This window comes from Charadrius vociferus, unplaced genomic scaffold, assembly GCF_000708025.1.
Source record: "Charadrius vociferus isolate BGI_N301 unplaced genomic scaffold, ASM70802v2 scaffold62, whole genome shotgun sequence".
NCBI lineage: Eukaryota > Metazoa > Chordata > Aves > Charadriiformes > Charadriidae > Charadrius > Charadrius vociferus.
This window is the reverse complement of record NW_009647419.1, coordinates 5070634-5094517: the sequence shown is the minus strand read 5'-3', so window position 1 is coordinate 5094517 and position 23884 is coordinate 5070634. Positions and strand designations below refer to the sequence as shown.

General features: G+C 35.3%; 1 protein-coding gene across 1 annotated transcript in view; it reads right to left on the bottom strand.

Moving 5' to 3' along the window:
• The window catches only part of DNAH8 (dynein, axonemal, heavy chain 8), a 145019-nt gene that overhangs the window by 6597 nt on the left and 114538 nt on the right, over positions 1-23884 (bottom strand). The window contains exons 76-87 of the mRNA XM_009880463.1: positions 22713-22818; positions 21778-22030; positions 21489-21679; positions 16459-16580; positions 13660-13778; positions 12169-12371; positions 11207-11280; positions 7847-7999; positions 5200-5355; positions 2975-3091; positions 2170-2271; positions 1611-1771 (exon numbers count right to left, since the gene is read on the bottom strand). Coding sequence (XP_009878765.1) covers positions 1611-1771; positions 2170-2271; positions 2975-3091; positions 5200-5355; positions 7847-7999; positions 11207-11280; positions 12169-12371; positions 13660-13778; positions 16459-16580; positions 21489-21679; positions 21778-22030; positions 22713-22818 — 1757 coding nt within the window. The remainder of the gene's footprint in view (positions 1-1610; positions 1772-2169; positions 2272-2974; positions 3092-5199; positions 5356-7846; positions 8000-11206; positions 11281-12168; positions 12372-13659; positions 13779-16458; positions 16581-21488; positions 21680-21777; positions 22031-22712; positions 22819-23884) is intronic.

The following is a 23884-nucleotide window of genomic DNA, read 5'->3' as shown; positions in this document are numbered from 1 at the left end:
GAAGCAAGTGGAAGAAAAACTCAGTACTAGAGAGACATGAAAGAGTTGTTCGTACTCACTAAAGCTCCCCCCACACTGTTAGTCTCAAGTTTCCTTCTAAAAATTAGCCCTTCTACAACCCTAATTTTGGATCTGAAGCATGTCTTTTTAGGACTTCGTTTAGTTCACTGTTAAATCTTAGCTCTTCTTTAATCAGTTCTGGAAGGGAGGTCTTGCAAGTATCAGAGAATGACTTGAAACAGAACTTACTCTTGGATTCTTTTCTTCAGAAGTATACATTTACAATGGTAGGTGCTAGGCAGAGTTGCCAATAGAACTGTGTACTGCTCCCACGGCATGCTTAGAATACTGGGCGTTTGATATGGCATTGGCCTCTCAAATTTCAGACTGAAAAATTGTGGGAATTTTTTTTTGGTCCAAAAGTGTTAGAAGATATTATGTTTCCAGAGCAGTTGGGCATTTGAATAACTTTTGTTTTGTTTAAAAACCCCAAAAGTTGTTTTAAGAAACAATAAATGTGGACATAATGAAAACGCAATAATTAATGGCAGAATTCTTAAGAACTTCAGTGAAAAAAATATGATGATTATTTCATATACATGATATGAATGATATCCTTCAACAGGGCATATAACATTAGAAAGAAATAAAAGCCAAGCTGTTACACACATTATTTGGAATGAAAAAGTGAATTAAGTCAAAGATAAAATTTTAAATGGAGTTAGTACTTGGTGAGGTTGAAAAGCCTCTTTTAAATAATGGGAATTGTGGGAGCGTACTTAAGAGACAATGGACATATACTGAACCAGCCATGTAAGGAAGCGGACTGGCTGTAGGCCCTCGCCCTTGGAGTCACCTTGAGGAGAGAAAAACAGGAGTGACAGTGATTGTTTCACACAAACTGAGAAAAACAAGCCTGGAGGAGGTGGACGAGCAGGTGGAATAACAGAAATTAGACAAACCAATCAGGAAAGAAGCTGAGTCGCGCATGCTCGCCTCATGCACAGGACTATTAACCAATCAACTAATGCGGGAACGCATGTAGGGATAGATAAATTGTATATAAGGGACAGTAGAATATCAATAAAGTGGCTTCTGTATGATTCACATTGGACCGTGTGAAGTCCAGTTTCTCTCCTCAGGGAATGGCAGGACTAACAGCAACAAAAGATTGTAATTACATCCAAAGGTGTGCTGTAAACAAAATGACAATCCAGAGAATCATTTAACAAGTGTACACAAAATAATTATATAGTACTTGGAACAGAAGGCAAACATTAGAAACTTTCTCTAGTTGAACTGTATAGAACCTTGTATCATGTGTTCATATAAAAGTTTTATAATGCTTTCAAATTTTAAAAACGTTTTTAAAACCGTGATGAGTAAGTAATACAAATTTTGTCAGCTTTAAAAGAACATGTGAAATGTAGCTGAAGATACTGCATTCATAATCATGTACATGCACATCAAGTTTTGACTTCAATAGTGAAATTCACACGAATCCTAGATTTCCTATGAAAAATATACTTTACTTAAGCATTTCATAGTGATTTGTTTCCAAATACTATAAGAAAGAGTCTTTGTTTTCAAATATGTTGAGACCTACTTACGTAATATCAGCATTAGGATGGAGACCAAAGACTTTTGGGCTGTCCATGGCAGGGAGTGACTGGATGTATTCAAAATACTGTTCCAGGGTTTTGCACACTGGAATTTTATATCCAGTGTGAAAACAGAAAGTACTGTCAAACATCTTTTCATTAAACCATACCTGTGAAAAATCCAGAGGGGAGAAAAAAAAAACAACCACAATTAATTGGCTACTCAGGTTTTTTTTTTAAAAAATCTCATTTTTATTCTTGGAGAATTAGAGTTCTTGTTTTAGCTACTACTTCTAATTTTACTTGAATACATGAGTAAATAATGAAACGCTATGTCTTCTAAGTCTGAGTTCCAGCTGTCTTTTTAATAGTTTCTGCTCCTCACTAAAGAGAAACCAAGGGGGAAAACCTCACTGCCAAACAATGATGTTTTGAAAAATTCATTTTACTCTGAAGAGTCTTATAAACTGGTGAAGAAGTGCATATTCAGCAGAAAGAAGGTCTCCTGATTTCTGTATTGCAGCTGCCAATAAAAATGACAAATAACTGTATTTTCAAGGTCTCTCACCCTTGCAAAGCAGTTAAGAAGACGCTTATCAAAGTCATCTGTGACTCGGCCTCCATATTGTACTTCTCCAATCATGTAGCGTACTGTGTTCCATGATATCCCCTGGATGCAAGAAAAGTAAATAAAAGACTGTAGTTATAATATGTAAGAAGAAGGTATCCAGCCTGTAATTTTGATATCATTTGAAGCTCATAAGGCTCTGAAATGTAAGCTGAAAAACATCATTGTTGAAAGAAAAAAAAAATACTTTATTTCTAATGTATTTTCTGAGCTCAGCTCTACAATTTTATAGTAGAGTAGGGCTTGGATCCTGCTATTAGAAATATATCTCATTATTTCTTCTGTGACTTGAAATGACTCCGCCCCTTCCAGTTTCTCATCTTTCTCTATTGACAAAGTGCTACCTTGCACAGAATGGCTATTCTATTACATTATTCCCTGACAAATAATAGAAGACCAAATGGCAGCCACAGAGAAGTTTGATTGGCTCTGTTAAACTCTGTAAATATTTTAGCTCCCTTTCCAAAACAGGTATTGTATAGACCTGTTACTATTTTAGATATCATACTGAAAAAATGAGATCAAATTCTGAAGTTCTTAACTGTCATGTATTTTTACGTGGATGATAGCACACAAAATATTCCAGCTTGACTGTCTTACAGAGAATCTGAAACTTTGATCATTAGAAGCTGCACTGAAAGAAGAGCAATGAATAAGCTATTAGAAATAGTAACATGAAGAAAAAAACAATTACAAATGCTGTACAAAACAATTAAGTATACTGTATGCAAATTTTAGTCTTCACCTTCTTGATGTCACATTCGTCTAGGTGATTTTGTATAAACTGAACACTGGCTGTAAAGTCTGCTGAATTAAATTCATAGGGAATATTCCAACCCAAAGGCCCAAACTTCCGTCGTTCCTTAGGAATACAATAAAAACCAAATATGTTTATGAAACAACATATAATTGTATTTCATTATTAAAGATCAATAATAACAATAATAATAGTGGAGTAGAGAACTGAAGAAGGAAGCTAGCCTAGGAAACAGTTGTGCGTGTCATACGCATCAGTAAAAAACGAAGTTTATTATTAAGTTATACCATGGGATAAATATTTATAGAAAAAGCAACAGAATCATTTATTGCTACCTTTACTAATCAATGTATCAGTCATAGGTTTGAAACGTCTCATGTCTGTGTGGATGATCAGATTTTAATATTAATTAATTTAAAGAATTACCAAAGCTCTGGATCTTCAGCACACTCAATGCTGAGTTGTACAATTTTTTGCTTTTTTTCTACATATATGGTCTACTAATGATAGTTTCAAATTTACAAGCTCCTGTATTAGTGTTCAGTTATCCAAGGGCTTCTAGGTTGCCCATTCTGTCTTACTGTTTCACTGTATTGTTTTAATATATGTTTTTCAAAATTCACAACTTTATTATAGGGCTGCCACCACTATGTTATTCAAATTTATTACCGCACAAATATTTGAAAATAAAATTAGAATACTTGCAGGAACAGAAACATAGTTGACTATAAAAGTAAGAGAGTATCACCTGCAGCCCAAACATCTTAAACAGCCAACACTATTAGATTTTGCACAACTTTATTTTAACCACCTCAGTTACATCGCTCAATGATTTTGTTCAGAACAGGGAATAAATTAATCTAAGAAGTTATGAATTAAATTGCTGAATAGTGCTGACACTTATTAAATGAATGAACAGTGCAATACTGACATTCTAAAATTAACTAAGTGATGACATATTTATTACCATTTAAATTACTGGGTCAACAATGACCGACAGTCTTTGACATCTAGTTAAGTAACATTTAGGTACCTTAGCTACAGTATTTAAAAAGAATTAGAACTGAAAAAAAAAATTATTTTTTCAAAATCAGGTATTGTTTATAAGCAGATGAGACAGCATTAACCAATACCCTGCAGAAAGGTACAATGATTTTCTGCCAAATTCTCTGAATTACTTCTTAAGCTATATTTATCATAGCAATCTTGTCACCAAAGTGTATTAGCAATTGGTCAGTTTAAAGGCAGGCAGGGCAGTGTATATATTTCTTGCTGATTGGCAATCCATAAATAAATTTTCTGAAGAGATTAATAGCTGTAATACTTTTTAAAAGTACTGATGGTTGAATAAGCTTAGGTCTTCTAGTTCCCAAAGAGCAGTATAATAATCCTGAGGCAGTACAGAGAACAACTTTCTCACTGTTTATAAAAAGGTAGGAGGAAAACAATGCAGAATACCGTATCTTAATAGGGACCTCGACAAATTGTCTTTCTCTTTCACCATCTTTCCTACACTGAAAACATGAGTAGCTCAATAAAGCATGACTTAATAGCATTTTATAACTATTTTGAGATCCTTGCTGAAAAGAAAGTATTTTCAGAGAGCTCAAAATGTTGGTATTTATTGTGATCTCAAAACTTACATATCTTTAAAGTACAAAGCATAGATATTGTGCTCCCATTGAAAATAATGTGTAAAATACATTGACACAGCCAAAATACGATAAGAACAAGACACTAAGTGATAGAATTTTATTTATTTTTAGCCACCTAGAAAGTAGACAGCTACTCTAAGCTAGACATGTAGATTGCCTTTAAAATCAATGGACAGAAAGAGTGATATATATCCAGAAAATGATTCGCACTTTTATAGAGACACAGCAAAGACTTATAGATTGATTTTTTTTTTTTGAGGTGCTTATCTATTTCTATTGACTACAGAAAGCGCTTTTTCCCTTACACTGAATGACTAACTTTTGGACAGCTGAAATTAGATGAGAAAATGCTCATTCTAAATGCCCATAGTATGAAAATTGTATAAAATTTATAAAACAATTAAGAGAATAAAGAACCTTGAAATACAGATTATAGAAATTAAAGTTTCAACCCTGAAATATGATGCTACAATAAATATCAGAAAGTGTATTTTCAGTAACCTCTGTTAAAGTAACTCCATATATTATAACACTATTTGCAAACCTTATAATAAATACCTGAACAGTAGAATGCAGGAAAGCTACAGTGTAAAGCAAAGGTTTCCACATAGGCATATTGCTAACATCTAACAGATCCTGATTAATTCCAGAAAATGTTCTTTTCAAACTGGCACGTACACCTTGGGGAGGTTCATTTGTGAACTTTATAGCAATCTATCATGCGAAAAAGATAAAGGAATTGGATTTATTTACTGCACAAAACCAGCAACATACAAAAGTGTCACAACTATGAGTTATAAGTAAAACGCAAATAGCTGAAGCATTGTAGATACAAAGTTGATACATAGTTTTACTATAAATTGCACAAAAGAAGTACATATTAGATTAGGCCACAAAACTCTGTCATATACATTACTTCAAGATTTTGAACATAGACCTTCAGTTCACGTTGGTCAGAACCATCACTGACACTTGTCCACGGATCTAAGAATTTTCATTAACAACCCAGAAGCAATTGCCATGCTTTTCAGAAGGCATCATACAGTTCTTTATCTGTATTTCAATGACTGAACGATAAAAGAGAACTATGCAGAGTAGATGAAAAGAACTCTGTTGTATGTCTGATCCCAGGACTTCACAGTAAATACAAAGAAATCTCACCTCGCCTCCAATCAGATCATTGTGTTCACAGTGGCTACTCTGGTCTCTGTGGCTATGTCTGCAGCAGTAAATTAGAGTCACCTGAGAGTGTTCCTGAGCACTCTGGTCGGCAGACATGGAATCTACATTTGTGGCAGTAAACTGCTACAGCCCCTTAGAAGACAACCCCTTAGTTTCATGCGAACTGCTTAATGGGAGTAGTTTCTACAAAATTTTAATTGTCAAACCATGCCTGCAAATTATTTGAAAGAGTGCTAGTTAGCACAGATTTTCATGCCAGAGAATGTTTTAACTACTTACCCCTATGGACTACTGCATTCCCATGCTGGGTAATGTTAATGGCCACACTTGAATCTATTAGTTCAGACACAGACTGGCCTTATCTTATGCAGAGTCTGCATTCCTTGAGAAACTTTCAAATGCTGAAGGAACCCAAATAAAAGTATTTTTCTGCTCCAACAGTAAGTACTTGTCTGGCTGGCTTGGGTAACACGGCAGCATACATTGAAAGGCTGCCCACAGGCTGAATGCAAGCATGGCTCTGAACTGTTTCTAGTTCTGAGAGACACTTAATGGAAGACACTCATGAATATGTACCTCACCTGGCAGTTTTACTATGTCCATATTTGTGGTAAATGACTTCAATTATTTTTAAGGAATGACTTTTCAACTTCAGTCTCACAAATTTATTTCTGGGCTGCAGAGCCCAGGCAAGCTGTCTTAGAGATGAGCTCCAGCTTTCCGTAAGGACTTATCTGCACATGAACACACTAGTGTTGGACTGAATGGGAACACCTGCTAACCAGTATTTCCACATTTCAAATGATATCTTGTTCAGTTTTCAATGAGTGTTCTGTATAAACCCCCCAAATTATTCTCTCCTTTCTTCTGAGAAAAAGATGACCTTTGGTTTGTCAGTTATTAATTTTCTGGAATCCCTGGATATATTAATATTTTAACAGGTAATGTGACACTATATACTGGGAAATCACACGTGAAACATTGAGATAAATGCAGTGAAGATTCATCTAGTAACCCTCTGTTTTCTATTCTCACTTATAGCAAACTGCATGTTTATATATCCCACTATTCATAAATCCCTTGATATGTAGGACAATTTCATTCTCTGTTGAGAGAATACAAGAGAATGTGAGTCCATACAGCTAGCTTTCTATACACAGTCTTTTTCCATGGTGACAGACATTTCTTACTGAAGGCTGTCTCTTAGATTCACTCGAGAAAGGAACGCTTCTCCTCCTTCACATCCTAGATATCAGGAATATTATCTATTTTTATTTAGAGAGAACCACTAAGGAGACTCCCACTGCTTTTAAGAGGAAAGGGGTCCATGAACACAGAAGTGTCAACACACAGCTATTACACTAGATATTAACTAGCATTATGGCCTGCTGTGAGAGTGCTAGGAATGAGTGACTTAAACGCACTTTGTAAGAGTTTAGGCAATTTTCCTGGTACTGATGAAAAATGTCTCCTTGAGACCTGCCCATGGCAGGGGCTTTGAACTAGATGATCTTTAAGGTCCCTTCCAACCTAAATCATTCTAGGATTCTGTGATCTACAGAACAACCATTTATAGTTTATCCAACAGATAACTTCTTGGTGGAGGATGTTCTTTGACATGTGCTGTCCATGTGCGTTCTGTCCCCTTTTATCCTTTATTTCAGACAGGGAAATCTGGAAGAGTCTAAGTGCAGTTGCAGGCATTACTCTGTTCACAAAGTCATCTGGTTGGGCAAAATGGGACACAGGTAAAGCCCAATAGTCTTGATTCAAGTGATTCTGCGTGTAGAATTAATGTGAACTCACACATACATAATGCAGCTTCAAGAACTTCCATGTGGCATGTTTAAACCTTCCTGTTCAAAGTGATATTTGCATTATAAGGTAAGTTCTTGTGCTTTGCCGTCCGTCCGTGTCCCGTGTCCTTCCCCTCCCCCCCTCCCATTTCTTGCGTTTCCATTTACACGCTTAATCGGAGTAATTTTGATGGCATGAGGTACCCGAATTGAATATTTGAACAAACCTGTAGCAGCGTAATTGGGAATTTAGGATGTGGTTCAGTAGTTATCCAAACTCGAAACGTCTCATCCTGTATCTCAGCAGTAAGAAGTGTCTCCAGTAGTTCATCCATAAAATCCAGTCCAAGATGACAGTTCTGAAGTAACACCCAGCCTCCCTAAATAAGAATATTCACTATTACTATATAAAAATTAGAACAAGTTATTCATAATAATAAAACCAAGTGTCTATATCAGAACCAAATTTGGTCTTGCATGTTTAGTTTTTTTGGTGGGGTTTAATTGTCTTTGAGTTTTTTTGACTTTTGGTCTGTTCCTGAATATGTATTATAATTTGATTTTGTATTGGCACAGTTAAAGCAAATAGGAAATGTTAGTGCAAAAGTTATTTTCACATCCTACTGTTTACGATGAAAATAACGTAACCAGCGCCAATATTCTAAGTAAAGTAGCAGTGCTACCTAGTGGCAAAAAGTAGTAATTCCTGTGCTCTCTGAGAAAAACACCGGTGAAAAGCTATCCTGCTATCAGATCCAAAAGAATGTGAGTGGAAAATTAACAGCTGAAATCTAAGGAGTACATCTTTTTTTAAACTTACTTTAGGTTATGTTATTAACAAATAAGTGTAAAGAGGTGGTAACAAGACTCCAAAACTTTTCAACCGCAATTAGGTTATCTGCAATAAGCGCGCATATGAATGAAATTTAACCTCCGCATATTAATTTCGATCTTATTCAGCTCTCAAGTTGCCTGAAAGCTCTATTTTGATTATTATCTCTCTGCACTTCTGATTATGAATTTAAATTCAATCAGCTTTTGTAGCATCACTTTAGAAGCCTGATGAATCAGAAGCCTGATATTAAAATGGGGCATTATTTAATCAGTTCTAAACAGTGATGTGTGGATTTCATTACAGCTTGTAATTTCATTTTGGCAATTTTGTTTTAGTTCATTTAAAAAGAAATAAATAACATTTGGTGACAAAATATAATGGAAATATTTATGGTGAATCGATGGATATATAAAAAAAAGATTAAATGAAGGGGTTTTTTCCTTCTTTTCTGGGGAACTACTTTTTTGAGGAAGATCTTTAATCAATTTGTCACATTTCCAAATGAATCAGGCTCATTTTTTAAACATTATTTACCTGTAACACAGCACAGCAAATTTAATCATATTATATACTCTTGGCCAGAGGTAGGGAAAAACCTCAGATATTTGTCTTCATATTCACTAATTGTTTTGTTCTTGCAAATCTGATGTTCACATATCCTTCCCCCTGTAAAATGTGTACACCACCAAGGCATTTAGATCATAAATTGTTACTAGTAGCTCTACTGGAGTACTGTTTTGAGTATCCTTGTGGTTTTTATTGAGGGCAAAGAAAGGCAGGGATGCACCAGTTTTCAGCATTCCAATGAATTGGAAGTTGATGATGACCATTCTAGACATATGAACACAAAGAATTATGAAAGATGTATGTGTGCATTTGCACATCATTAAAAATGCCATCTGCTATAGAGATTTCATTTTTCTCTTTTCCCAAAGTGCTGTACATCTATATTCGAGTATTGGTGTCACAATATTTGGTAGGACTCAAGAAGTTACTGGGATACAATATAGACAACTTTCATAACAAAGGCTGCACTACCTAGAGAACCTTGGATTATATAGTAATGTCTAGGAATTGTGCAGTAAAGGCCATATACAAGTGTTATATTTGTCCATAATAGAGAAACACAAATGAAGCAGACTGTACTATGATCAAATGAATAAATATCAACTGGCAAGAGGCTTGTATTTTTTTTTTTTCCTCAAATGAAGATATCTCACAAATAGCAGACAATACAATTGAAATTCCCTGAACTGATTCTGCCTGACCTTTTCTTTTTTTCTGCATGAAAGACAGGAAGTCTTGGAAAGGCTTTGAAGCACTTCTGTCTATCAGATTAAGAGGACAGGATTTTGCAGAAGTCTAAAGAAAGAAGCATTTCTTCAACTCGTTGTGATTAAACATTGGAGAATAAAGTGACAAAAGAACTGCTTAGTTCAGATGGAAATCCGAAATAATCACGATAATGAGTCTGCAACAGTCTCCAAAGTACATTTGTTCTTGCAGAGTGTTCCATATTGTGATCTCATTTTCACTGTTTGTCCTTCCAGAACTCTAATGGGTGAGGACAGGGACCCAAGGAATCTAACGGATGTCATATTTTGAGGAGTTGAGTTTTAAATCTCATAATGAATCCATCTTTAAATTTTTATCTAGCTTTTGATTAATAGTCCCACTGTAGGTATGAAAGCATATACTGGTTAACAATTGGTAATATGGTACCAGACAAACCTCCTACTGAACACAAGCCAGGTCAGGTTTATTTAGGTGAATATTACAAGTAGTGCTGTACTCCTGGCTTAGTATGGACTAACAGACAGTTATGGTCAGATGAAAAATATGTTTAATTTGTCAATATAGTTCTCGCAGTCTTTTACTCTCTATTAGTGGAAATATTCTAGTCCTTCAGAATACTGGAATAAGACTAATTCCCAATATTTTGAGTTTACAGGCAACTCTGGCTGTGTGTCTTCATTTGCAACACTGTCCACAACTCTGAAGTGTCCAGCTAACCAGACTGTGCTACCTTTACACTGTAACTTTTATATTGTATTTGAGGTGTCAATTACCATCTTTCTGGAGCTGCTGCTCAGACTGCTTATGTTTTTACTGTTTGAGAATATCATCTGCCACAACAAAATACACTACAATATTTACAAGAAAAATTCTTAAATATTGTTTGGAAATTCTTAGGTATCCTGGGACTCAAAGCCTAAAGGATTGGTAATTAAAGAAACAAAGAACCAATTGCAGTAAGCAAGAGACCCTCTCACTAGGACAGTTGTGAGGCAGTATAAGCAGCCATCTTTCTGTATCTACAGCTTTGTGTGCACTCACAATTTTATCTAGTAGAAACTACGCAACTTCTAGGTAGCTCTCATAGGGGAGAGAAGGAAAAAAAAATAAAAAAAAAATATCAATAAACAGGTGGGATCTGCAAGTCCTGCAGGATAGAACTAGGACAAGGTGTCCTTTTACCTTTGGATAACAGCATAGTGTTAAGAAGGCAATGCGCTACATTTGAAAAGCTGCTCAATATTAGCGCTGGCAGAAGTATTGACTTGGACTCCACTGGCACATGTATATCCCACAGTGAAATGTTTTTAGGCTCAGGCACTCATGGAGAATTTTTTACCCTGAGATATGCCTGACAGTCAGGTGAAAATGAAAAATATTAAAGATTGCATGTGAAGAGGTGTAAAAGAATGCTAAAACAGACAAACAACTTACATTGCAGTGTTTTTTTCCCTACCTGTTGCATTGACATCTGTATGAATTTGCGGGCATGAACTTCTTGTCCTTGACCCATAGAGATGGTTCTACATTCTGCAACATATTTGACAATATATGAATAATGAACTTACATTCTTCAGAAAAACTAAGAATTCAAATTCAGTCCAAAAAAACAGTGATATAAATACAGCACAGTTAAGTAAATTTTAATGCAAAAATATATACTTACAAAAGTAGAATCTCTTCACCATTATATTCTGCTATGTATAAATTTTCTAAACGTGAAATTTTCATAAAAAACCATTAAAATATACATTCACAGTATTTACGCTGTTTGTAGAAGTGAAAGACTGTGATTAATGTTATTATTGTCAATGGGAATTTGTGGCAAATATTAATGAAGTAAGCCACAGTATTTGAAACATGAACCCAGATTTTTCTTTAAGTGTAGGTAATGAAGCTATGTAAATGAGCACAATGCATAATTGTAAAATTGCATTTGTGAACATTTTAATGTGACTAATATAATGAATATACATGTCTACTTCCAACTCAGTTTGTATGCGCAATTTTTCAAAATTTCAAAAAAGTCCAGAATACACAAATGCAAATCTTGTGGGCTTTTTTTGTTACAAAGTAATCTTGTACGCAGATTACTGATTTTTGTGTACCTGCAGTTAAAACAAGAAAACAGTATTGTCACTATGCCAGAATAAAAAACCCCAAAAATATCATCACTGGGAAGGATGATAACAATTTATAAAAAAAGAACCGAAAACATTACTCTCCAACTGCATATAGAACAATCCTCAGCATACCGTCTTTTATTTAAAATACTATTTCTACCTCTAAGATGATGGTACATGAACAATCCATTGTGCAACAGAATTTAAGAAATACTTTTCAGAAAAAAACATCTCTGAAATTACTTACATTACCCTTCTGTATCTTAACATATGACAATGAATAGTTACTTCATACCTAATTTAAGCTTCCTGGCCAGGAAATCAATCTGAATAGTTGGGTCGGATCCCATAGACAAGAAACAGATGAGAGGTGTTTGTGTGTCACTTTCCTCCCAAGTTTTTTCTAAATTCAAAATGACTGGTTCTGTATATTTCTCATCCAAGGAATTTGCAATATATTTCCTGGCTTGGGAAAGCGTTCGGTCTGGACACCAAGACCTAAAAATAAAAATACATACCAAGATACAAATTCAATGCCTCTTTCTGTTGCAAAGACCAGACTTAAATTAGAAATTCTATTTTTATCAAATAGAGATTTTTGCTTTATAATATTCATATATATACACATATTCATATCTAAGTTTGTAGGTTTGTCTTTACAGATATAATAGACAGTGCTAGTAGTCTTCCCTCTACTTATGACCGTTTGTTACTTTTCAATTGCTTACAATTTTGCCTTAAGTAAACTATTTACACTGAAATTTGCTGTCCTGGGTACCTTTATCGGGTTGGGACATTCTTCATTTTCAACAGAGATATTGTATATGAGGGCCCAAGTAGGGAAATGTAAAATTGTTTTTGCCCTTTAGTAAAATTCTGCAGATGTTTCATTTGGTCTGTTAGTCTTCTAGGGTACAGACTCAACTCTTGCACTGGATTGCATTTGTGTTGGGGATGAGTCTTTATTTTTCCCATGAGGAACTACTTTTGCATAAAAAATATGACTTTGCAAATCTTCAATTTGTAGGCTTAATAGTTAAAGGCTTAGGGCTTAGATGCTCCCCTTGCCCCTTCAGGGTGTATAGCATAGAGCGATATAGTACTTCTTCCACCAGGTTCTGGCCTTTTTTACTGCACAGGTTGAATCCACTCCAAAGACAAATCATGGTCTAGTAATTAATGTTGGGTTTTTTGTAGCGTCTCTGATGTATTTGTTGCAGCACTTGGAAAGTATCCAATGAATGTAGGAAGATATGATCTCATCTATAAGGCAGCTGAATGCCGCTTTAGGGAGCTCCATTCTGTCCCACGTCCTGCCACAAAGATCTTAGCTGATGCAATAAAATAATTTATAGCACACTTTTCACATGGGGCTTTTGAATACCTGTTTTGCATTTTCACAAATATCTTTTTTTATAATTACTTGTTTAAAGTTATTTAAAATAGTTCATTTTGAAAGAAATGAAAAAAAAAATTGAAAACTATCTGAATTATTCTTTTTCGGTGGCTTGTTAGAGAAGGCTGCAATGTGGTTGCCAGTTTGCATTTGTCATGACATAAAAGCAAAGCTATAAAAAAATATTTTCTAGAAATAATTTTTTTAGACTCTTCAGAGGATAGCTCCAAAGTGAGTGAATTAAAACATATTTCATGTGAATTAATTAAATACTATTTCATGTCACATAGAAATTAATAAAAATTATACTATTATGATAATAGCATACCGATAGACTCAGACATGTGACGCAACCATGTATACATTTACCAATTTTCTGAAGATGCTCACCTGATGAGTAAAAGCTTGCGAAAGGTATCAAGTGAATCATTATATCCATCAGGCATAATTTCTTCCTCCGGAGCATCTTTATCAAACCAACTTTTCCATCCTTTTTCATTACAGGCTACCTAATTTTATTACATTAACACACATATAAATATATTTCAGCTGTAGCAAAATCCCCTTGTAAATGTATATTATAATGATACTCTATTATTATATTAGGAAATACTACAAGTAACATTAAGAGTCTATAGCATTTAAGACACACACCACATGAATTGCTATTAAGATATTATGAATAGAAATTTTAGTATTAAGATGAAGGCTCTTAAGCTAAGCAGTTATCCATGGATTCCCCTCCCAAACACATGCAGCTACTTAAGAAAAATCAGTAATTAGCAAAAAGATTCTATACTAAAAGACAAATGTACTGTGATTAATTTATTCTTTCTATCAAGAAGTAGTAAGAGGAACAGAAAAATCTGTCCCATTACAGCCTCACCAGGCAAAGAATCACAAATTAAAAATAACAGAATCTAGTAAGCTTTTGACTTGAGAAAGAATAAATCTGAGCACAGATATGATCATTATTTAGGCAACTCTTAGAACCCATGACCTAATAGGACAAGGGATACTGGTGGACAGAATATAGTGAAAATTGCTATACAGTTCAGTCTTTAATGCAGTGACTGAGAAGAGTCAGCTACTGCAATATTCTCAGATCACTGGAAAGAGAACAAGGAACACACTGATACCATCTGTTCTGAGATACAGTTCCATGTACCTATTATAAACCAAGGAGCTCTGTCCAGTTGACTGACTTAGTTTAAATAGACATAGTTTCAGAACAACCTACACCAAGAATGGACTAGGAGAGGAGTGAGAAACAAACATACAAGGACCTCTTCCAACCACATATTTCCTATAATAAAACTCATTCAGTGAGATTCATAAACACAAAATGTCCCTTTTTCAAATATAATCCAAGTCTGAGAAAAAAAAAATACTTTAGAAGCAAATAGCTCGGTTCTACTTTAAATGACATCAACCTGAGCAAATGCTAGGAGAGTATTCAAAGGAGGTACCTTCTTAAAGCTAGGCCACAGCCAGAGAGAGGTTACTGAGCTAAAGGGACTTTAGTTGGCTCAGTAAAATCATTAAGTTTGCATTACGTATTTCTTATTACCATTTCTCACTCAACCACAGCTGAACGTAGTAACAGCATGAAGATAAACAGAGATAGCTAAAGGTTTAAAGAGGAATATGTCTTTATTAAATTAAGTTAGGCATCTGGGACTGGAGGACTTAATTTTCAGAGAAGAAAAAAAATATGTAACTGGCACAAAAAAAAAAAAACCACAGGCAGTTCTTGAGAACTGGGAATGCCATTTTCAAGCTTTTTTTTTTTCTTTCAATCATTTTCTGTTTATATCTAAATGAATAATGATACAGTTGTATTTAATATGATAAGCCAAATAGAACAGCACATCTAATAAGTAAGCAAAAAAGTATTAAAAAGATGTTATTTCTATCTTTGCATTTTTTAATAGATATCCTAGTTGGCACCCTCCCAGATTCCATCTCTATTACTAAAATCATCTAATCGGCACTTTTCAACCTGTAAATATATGGCAATTTTAAGCTAGTGCTAAAGGATTAGTTAAAAAAGTGGTCTTTGGTGGTAACATAGTCACCCAAGTGTTTTGGAGTCTAAAATTTTATTTGCACCAATTCTAGAAAAGTCCTATAACAGAATCATTACAATCTACAAATTAAAAGGAAAATACATGCTTTATAACTCCATGGCTAAATTTAAATAATGTGCACAAATGTGCAGTGGCATGCATTTTGGCGTCTGGTGCTCTAACAACCGAGTGTGAAAGCCTAACTAGAATTCCTCCAACTTTCTCCAAACTTATCCTGTTTTGATTCCCCCAGAAACCAAAACCTGGAGGAAATGGGCTGGTATGTATCCAGATTTTGCCTTGATAAAGAGTTGGGAAACAGCCAGGACCAAGTCCAGGTACAACATTTAGATAAAATCTCTGCTATCCTTCAGGGCACTAAATGCTGCCAGAAAATGGACTTGGCTGACCAATGCTGTAACTGCAAGAACTTAGTGTCCTGGCTATCAGCCTGATTAACAAGGAGTGCCTAGGAGGTATAGAAAAAGAAAAATTTAGGGAATGTTTTCACTACACTAAAAAAGATAAATTTACCAAAGTAAAGAAAATAAGTGCTAGGCATGTCACAAGCTTATGTGCTTATAAGTTCATGTATGTCTTCATAAATAAATAAAGTAAATAGTATTTTATAGCTAGCTCATCATACCTGAATAACATATTAACCTTGGAATGGAAATGAGTATTTAAGAACAAGCAGCAAACAATTTACTTGTAACAAGTCTATCATACTCAAGACATAAAACATTCTAACCTAAAACCTAACACTCATAGATTAACTTTCTGAGCCTTTTTCATAACTCTACTTTTTTATCCTTTCTCCTTATTTCTGTCCCTCTTTCACTGGCTTCCTTTTTTAATAGTTCTTTGCTCCTGTTCTCTTCTTTTTCTACCTCAATGACTAAAATACAAAATACAATAAAGTAGATTAAAAAAGATGTAGAGCAAACAAATATACCCCCATTCATGCTACCTAACTGTTCATTTCTATGCCTGTATTCTGTATTCTCTCTGGCCTCGTTCTTAACTACATCTCTTGTGCATTCTAAATGTAAAACATGGAACCACAATTATGACTGGGAAACCAGTTAGTAACATTAAAAAGATAAGTAGTAGATATCACCTGGTCCAAAATTCCTGCAAATTGTGGAAGTTTGCTTAATTCTACTAGGTTTAGCCACATCATGTCAAGAATCCAGCGGAAAGGTTTGGGTGGGCAAGCCTGTAGATCCAATGCTGCACCTCCTGTAGATAAAAACATTCTGATGAAATACACATGACTTCTAAGGGTCAGGATGCATTTGACATTGCTTTTTAAATTATGTTTTCTGGCCCATGTAATTTTCACTGGGGTACTAATTGCACTCTTGTGTACTTTTTTCATAAGATCATAGAATAATTTAGGGGTAGGTTTAGATTGAATATTAGGAAGAGATTTTTCACTGTGAGGGTGGTAAGGCACTGGAACAGGTCGCCCAGAGAGGCTGTTGAGGCCCCATCCCTGGAGGTGTTTAAGGCCAGACTGGATGGGGCTTTGAGCAACCTGGTCTAGTGGGAGGTGTCCCTGCTTATGGCAGGGGGTTGGAACTCGATGATCTTCAATGCCCTTTCCAACCTAAACCATTCTATGATTCTATAAACATAAATCTCAGGAGAAATGAGGGTAGATTTAGATTAGATATTAGGAAGAAATTCTTCACTCAGAGTGGTGAGGCACTGGAACAGGTTGCCCAGGGAAATTGTGGAGGCCCCATCCCTGGAAGTGTTCAAGGCCAGGTTGGATGGGGCTTTGAGCAACCTGGTCTAGTGGGAGGTGTCCCTGCCCATGGCAGGGGGGTTGGAACTAGATGATCTTTAAGGTCCCTTCCAACTCTAACCATTCTATGATTCCATAATTTAGTCTGGAAGGGACCTCAGGAGGTCTCTAGTCCCACCTGTTCAAAGCCGGGTCAGCTATGAAATAATATCAGGTCTTTATTCTGTCTGGTCTTGAAAACCTCCAAGGATGGAGACTAAACAACCTTTCTAGACACAGTGTGTTCTAATGTTTGTCTGTCCTCATAATGCAAAAAAAATCCCCTTACACCCACTCTGAACCTCTCTTTTTTTTTCCAGTTTATTTCTGTTTTCTCTCATCTTCCTACTGTGCACTACTGTGAAGAGCCAGTCTTAACGGCCTTCTCACAGGTGTTGGAAAGCTACTATTGGGTTTCCCCTAAGACTTCTGTTTGCCAAGCTGAACAAGCCCATTTCTCTCAGCCTCTCATCTTAGATCATGTGCTCCATATAGTTTGTTGTTATAAATTTATACAATGATACTGATTATATTCAAAGTACAGGAAATTCTTCAATAATCTCTTTTCCTTTTCATCTGTGCTGATAGTACAGTAAAGATCATTTTGTATGTATCCAAAAGAAAAATATTCCTCTGAAGACCTTCCCTTAGACAGTCTATATTTTATCCCACTATACCTAAAAAGAAAAGAAATTGAAAAGAAAGTCTTATTTTCTCAACTGCAAACTTCTACCTGTTCTCTAACGAAATTCATAGTTATAATATCTAAAGAATGTTGCACACGTTAGCAAAGTAGTCTCCTGGGTTCATTAGGAAAAAAACCACAAACACAACAAGAGAAGAAAGGAACTCTGGACTGATGGAATCAATCAATCCTACACCAGCATAACAAACAAGTAATTTGAAATAGCATATAAAATCCCAGACAGCCAGTAAATACACGTGTTTCACATACTATGATATGCAAATGAAGAGGAAATACAAAGGAACACCTCTGGGATAAGATTACAATCCAATTTTAAACAGATTAACTTTTAAGTTTTTATCATAATTAACTTTTTATCATAGTTTGCTTTTTCTTATAGCTGCCTCTTCCCTAGTCTTCCACAAATTAATTAATGTCACTTCTTGGGAAACAAGGTGTTCTAGTTGTCTCCACAACTAAGCTAATTTATTCATTTTGGTCACCAGTATAATGAATTTCACCAACTTGTTACAAACAAACTAAAAAATTGCCTTGGAATAATAACTGTTATTTTTAAGCACTTATATGAATGTGAGCGTGTATGTGTGTGTATACACAGTCTATATATATGAGCTGTAATAATTTCAATACTTCCAAATTATACACACATGCTTAACAAAAATGAGAAACATAAATATATATGTAGTTCCTCTTCAATTAATATATTAATACTATTACAAAATATGGCTCATTATTCCATAGATTATCAAGAGGTTTTAACACAGATATCTTTTTTCTTATTCTGCACCCACGTCATCCCCAAATTCTCCATGAATGGGATGTAGAGAAAATGAATCATAAAAGCAGGAAAAGAACAGAAGATAAACTTATCATTTGAGTGAAAAGTAGATTAGAATATTAAATTCTTAAATAAAGCACAAATTTTGCTATTTGAAAATTAATGGGAAGACATTATATATAGTATTTTTGATGCAGCTAAAGAACTAAGACTTACTTTAAAATTCTGACACATTATAGGAAAGAGTTTATGGTGCTGCAAATGCTAGAATGCAACAGATTCTTTCTGATTTTCCTGAATTCTGTTCTGCTTACATTATAGACTTCACAGGGAAAGATATGATTCTTCGAGATGTCTTCCTGCAGGCTTCCAGTATGCAAGAATTTTATTTATATTATCAGTGATGATTTTCAGGAAACAGCAGTTCTGCTTCTTTTACAAGGATAAACATATGATTCAGAAAGACTAAATATTTTCCTGGCTACCTGAATGTCCTTAAGTAGAAACACAAAAATCACCTTGATGAATCTGGACATTAGTATGCCAATGGCAACAATTAACTTCAAAAGAAAGTAAAATTTTCAGTGAGTGGGCAGTAAACAGGTCTTAGTGAAGTTTTTGCTTTTGAGGAAATTTTTAAACCTTAATTTTTTGAGGCAGACTTATTCAATGAAGAATGAGATTAAAAAAGTGTAAATACTGTGTTTCTCATTGTAAAACTTGATATTCTTGCTATTAATATACATACCTAATCTTTTGATAAATCTTGCTAAATTCTTATGGTTAGTCATTTGTTAAGTTAATGAGTTAAATTTGCAATGCCTGAAAAAGTCTTTCCTTCTATTAGTTTTCATTTTGCCATTCATAGGCATATGTGAAAAGCTCCAGCATCTAGAAAAAATTGTGCAATGCTTTTCTCCACACATGGATACAGTTAGATAGAATCAAGAAACAGAATTAGATATGATTATTATATGATTAGAACATTTTCATGAACTACTAAAGGGCTGATTAAAGGGCAAACTCTTGTTCAAAAATGTGAAGTTCTATGTACAAACCAAAATTATTTCTGTTATGCAAAAATGTAAAGCTACTTCATGTGCAGTTACTATACAGTTTTCCTACTGTTGTGCTTTTTCTCTTTCACTTTACCTCAGGGATGACAACCTTCAGTAACCTAACAGAAAGAAAGGGGGGCTTCATGAAATCTGAGGTGCAAATACTGATTTTCCTGCATTTCCTGTAACTACCTGTTAAAGTTTCCTTCAAGCATCCTCTTATGTCTTCGGCATTAGGATATATAGTTTGAAATAGCTGCCTGGGATCCATGTATGGATCCCAGAACTTCCTGTTAGTAGAATAAAATTCAATTTATGTACTTTAGCAGAAGGAAAGACTTAGAGTTGACAATCTCCTGAGACTAGCTGAATAATGACTTCTAGAGACTTTTTCTTTTCAAATAGCAATGCTTATTTCACTGAGAAATCCCCTGATAATATGGCTGATGATAAGCCATGAAAGCTGTCCTGGAAAAGAAATGGAAAGAAGAGGAAGAGAGATTTATTTTTCAAATAAATACTTTCTTCAGCTGCTCAATCATGTTTGGTAACATGACATTCATTTGGCACCAAGTACTGCTCATCCAAGGAGGAAAATTGAACAATTTATTCATTGCAGAAGATACCTAAGAGTCCAGGACAATTTGGCTAGGCATCTGCCAACTTCCCAATCTGATATAATATCAGGCGAATGATTATAGCAAATTTATTGTTACTTTGGTGTCATTTTATACACCAGAAGAATTTCTCACTCTGAAATCAACTGTGGTAAAGCTAGACAGGAAACTGCAATCAAATATCTAGACAAAAATTGTTAAAAGTGCTCCTGTACTTTATTACAGCTTCTGAAGAGTTAAAAAGGGGTAAGTGACCACTTTCTGCTTCAGGTGCCCAAGGTATATTTTCCTTTGGCAAAACAAGAATCCATGTGATGAAGAAGCCAAGAAATAGTTTCCTTGTCTAACACCAGACCATTTTGAAAGCACTAAGCAGACCATTTTGAAAGCACTTCCAAGCATGTCCTGCCTGACATCAGTGTTAAATTTGTAGCTGGAAACCATTCTCAAAGGATAAAACCATTATGACAAACTGGAAAACAAGACAGTTAACCTTGCTTCCTATCCATTTTATTCATTAGAGGCAGACAATGATCTTCAAATCTAGGTTCACTACTTTGACATTAGACCTTTGCAAGATTCATTTGAACACTGTAAAATTCAAACAGGTTTTAAATCGACCTCCTCGTAAGCAATTCTGACCACATTTTTCATCAGAGGCACAAATCCATATAGTACAGAGGCAGATGTGGCCAACTGGGCCACCGAAACACATTATGTTCTCCAAAAGTCAGTGTTAGCTGGTTGGCAAAAGTCAGAGAAAGCTCAATCTGAAACTGAAAAAAGACTGTTTGTAGCACTTCCTGGACTTTATGTGGAGTTGTTCTGGCAACTTAGGAGATAGCTTTATGCAGCTCCATCAAAGCAGAGAAGCAAAGCAACAAGTCACCTAATTTACAAAAATAAGGAGAGAAATGTAATACAAAAATATACAATTGATTGATAACCAATTGATGGAGAGAAGCAGAACTATCATCTTGATCTCCAGATAGCACACAGCCTGGGCAAATGGCAGAGATAGAACTGTGATGGGGAACTGTACCTAACTTCCCTGGACTGCAGCAGGGATAAGGACAGAGACAGCTCCTACAGAATTGCATGGTAGAAAACACGCAGCCAAAAAAAATTGTGCTTTGAAATGGTATAAATTTTAAAAAGTTGAAATTAGTTCTACATATAACACAATTTTTTAAACTTACCTCTAATGAGTGCATGGAACTCTCTGTTTTTCACATGTCCTCTCTCAAGATCAATTTTTAATGTCAGAAGGAGGGCAAAGAGGAATTTGTGGTTTTCATACAAGCCTCTAACAGAATATGAGTAAGTCTCAAAGGTAAGATACTCAATAATATTTGCGATTCTTTTCTGAGGTAAAGGAGACTTCTTAGATCTGAATCATGAAAGAAGAGACAAAGAAAGCATGTTAATAACAGCAAATACATTGGAAAGACAAACATCTGAATAGCAGAAAAATTTGTGTCTCCCTACTTGGCCATGGATTGATCAAATAACTTCAAGAACTGAGCCAATGAAGTTTGATACATATTATTGACCATGCTCATTTCTGTAATAAGAAAATAAAGAATGCTTCCACGTGTAGCAGCAGGTCGATACTCCTCCTGAGCAGTGTTAATCTTCACTTCAGTTTCTGCTGCCACAGACAACTTTTCAGCTACTTCAGCAGCTGTTTGCTTAGTTGTCTGCAGAACACCAATCAAGGATTCATCATCTACTAGTGAACCTAAAAAGTCAAACATTGGATGTTTAGGACATTTTTATAACAATTTTTTCACTTCATATATGTCAAAATTGAAAGGTCAAATTACAGGAATCATTTATAACAAATGGAAATGATTTACTGAATTGCAGAAAGCTTTTAAAATGGAGACCAAACAGGATATGTAACACTAAAAATTATTTTTATATTCAACATGCTAAACAAATACATCCAACCTATGTCAATATGAATGTATCTACACAAAGAGCTTTGCAGCACGCACTAGAGAAGTCACCTTTTTCATGCACATAACGCACAGTACTTCCATTATTGTAAAGTCTGTTGATTGGTACACTCAAAGTCAAGAAGACTTGGGTTAAGCTAGCTCATTGTGCTTCACATTTTCACTGGGTTAAGGATTTGCCCATGATCAGATACCTTATCTCATCAAGAAATTGATTTGTTTCACAAAACTTTTTCTGGCGTTAAAAATACTTAGTTTCTTAGGGTTGTATACGGTGTTATGCTATAGTACCAAATCCCTCATACACTGGTAAATCACCACACTTCAAATTTCTACCACTGGATGATCTGTTATTGTATCTTGGATGGATAAATCAATTTCTGTATGGAAAGGTTCTAATGTGAATCAGCTTAATCTGCCTAATCTGTTTAATCCTGATTCTTTTACACTTTGATACAGAACCTCTGGTTGCACTTAGTTTGTACAGAAGATTGTCTTCCAGTTCTTTCATCTTCCTCTTATTAAAAGTTACATCTTCCATGAGTTTAATTCGTTCTGCCTCTAGTTCCTATTATTAAAAAACAAGAAAATGGCATGACACTTTATGGACTGTAACTATGAGTCATACTTAAAATTCATTTGCTGATTTTTCAAGTTCATGAAATGTAAAACATGGTTTTACAACATCTTTTTTTTTTTTTTAAAAGCAGTGTTTATTCAATATCTTATCAATGCCAAATGTTAGTGCTTAATTGTTTGTGTCACACTAACAACCATACACAGAATACCCTCTAGGTGTACTTTTGTTATTTGGAAATTTCTATATTCAATCTGAATAAAATTTTAGAAAATGGCTGATGTCTTTTTCCTTTTGAGCATTTCTTTTTGATAGAATTGTAGAATTGTCTAGGCTGGAAAAGACCTTTAAGATCATTGAGTCCAACCATTTATCTAGCAACACCCACTAAACCATGTCCCTAAGCAGCACATCTACACATCTTTTAAATACCTCCAAGGTTGGTGACTCAACCACTTCCTTGGGCAGCCCGTACCAATGCTTGACAACCCTTTCTGTGAAGAAATTTTTCCTAATACCTAATCTAAACCTCCCCAGGTGCAACTTGAGGCTGTTTCCTCTTGTCCTATTGCTTGTTACTTGGGAGAAGAGATTCACACCCGCCTCGCTACAACCTCCTTTCAGGCAGTTGTAGAAAGCGATACGGTCTCCCCTCAGCCTCCTTTTCTCCAGTCTAAACAACCCCAGTTCCCTTAGCTGCTCTTCATAAGACTTGTGCTCTAGACCCCTCACCAGCTTTGTTGCCTTTCTTTGGACATGCTCCGGCACCTCAATGTATTTCTTGTAGTCAAGGGCCCAAAACTGAACACAGTATTCGAGGTGCAGCCTCACCAGTGCCAAGCACAGGGGGATGGTCGCTTCCCTAGTCCTACTAACCACACTATTCCTGATACAGGCTAGGATGATATTGGCCTTCTCAGCCACCTGGGAGCACTGCTGGCTCATGTTCAGCCAGCTGTCAACCAACACCCCCAGGTCCTTTTCTGCTGTGCAGCTTTCCAGCTACTCTTCCCCAAGCCTGTAGTGTTGCATGGGGTTGTGACCCAAGTGCAAGACC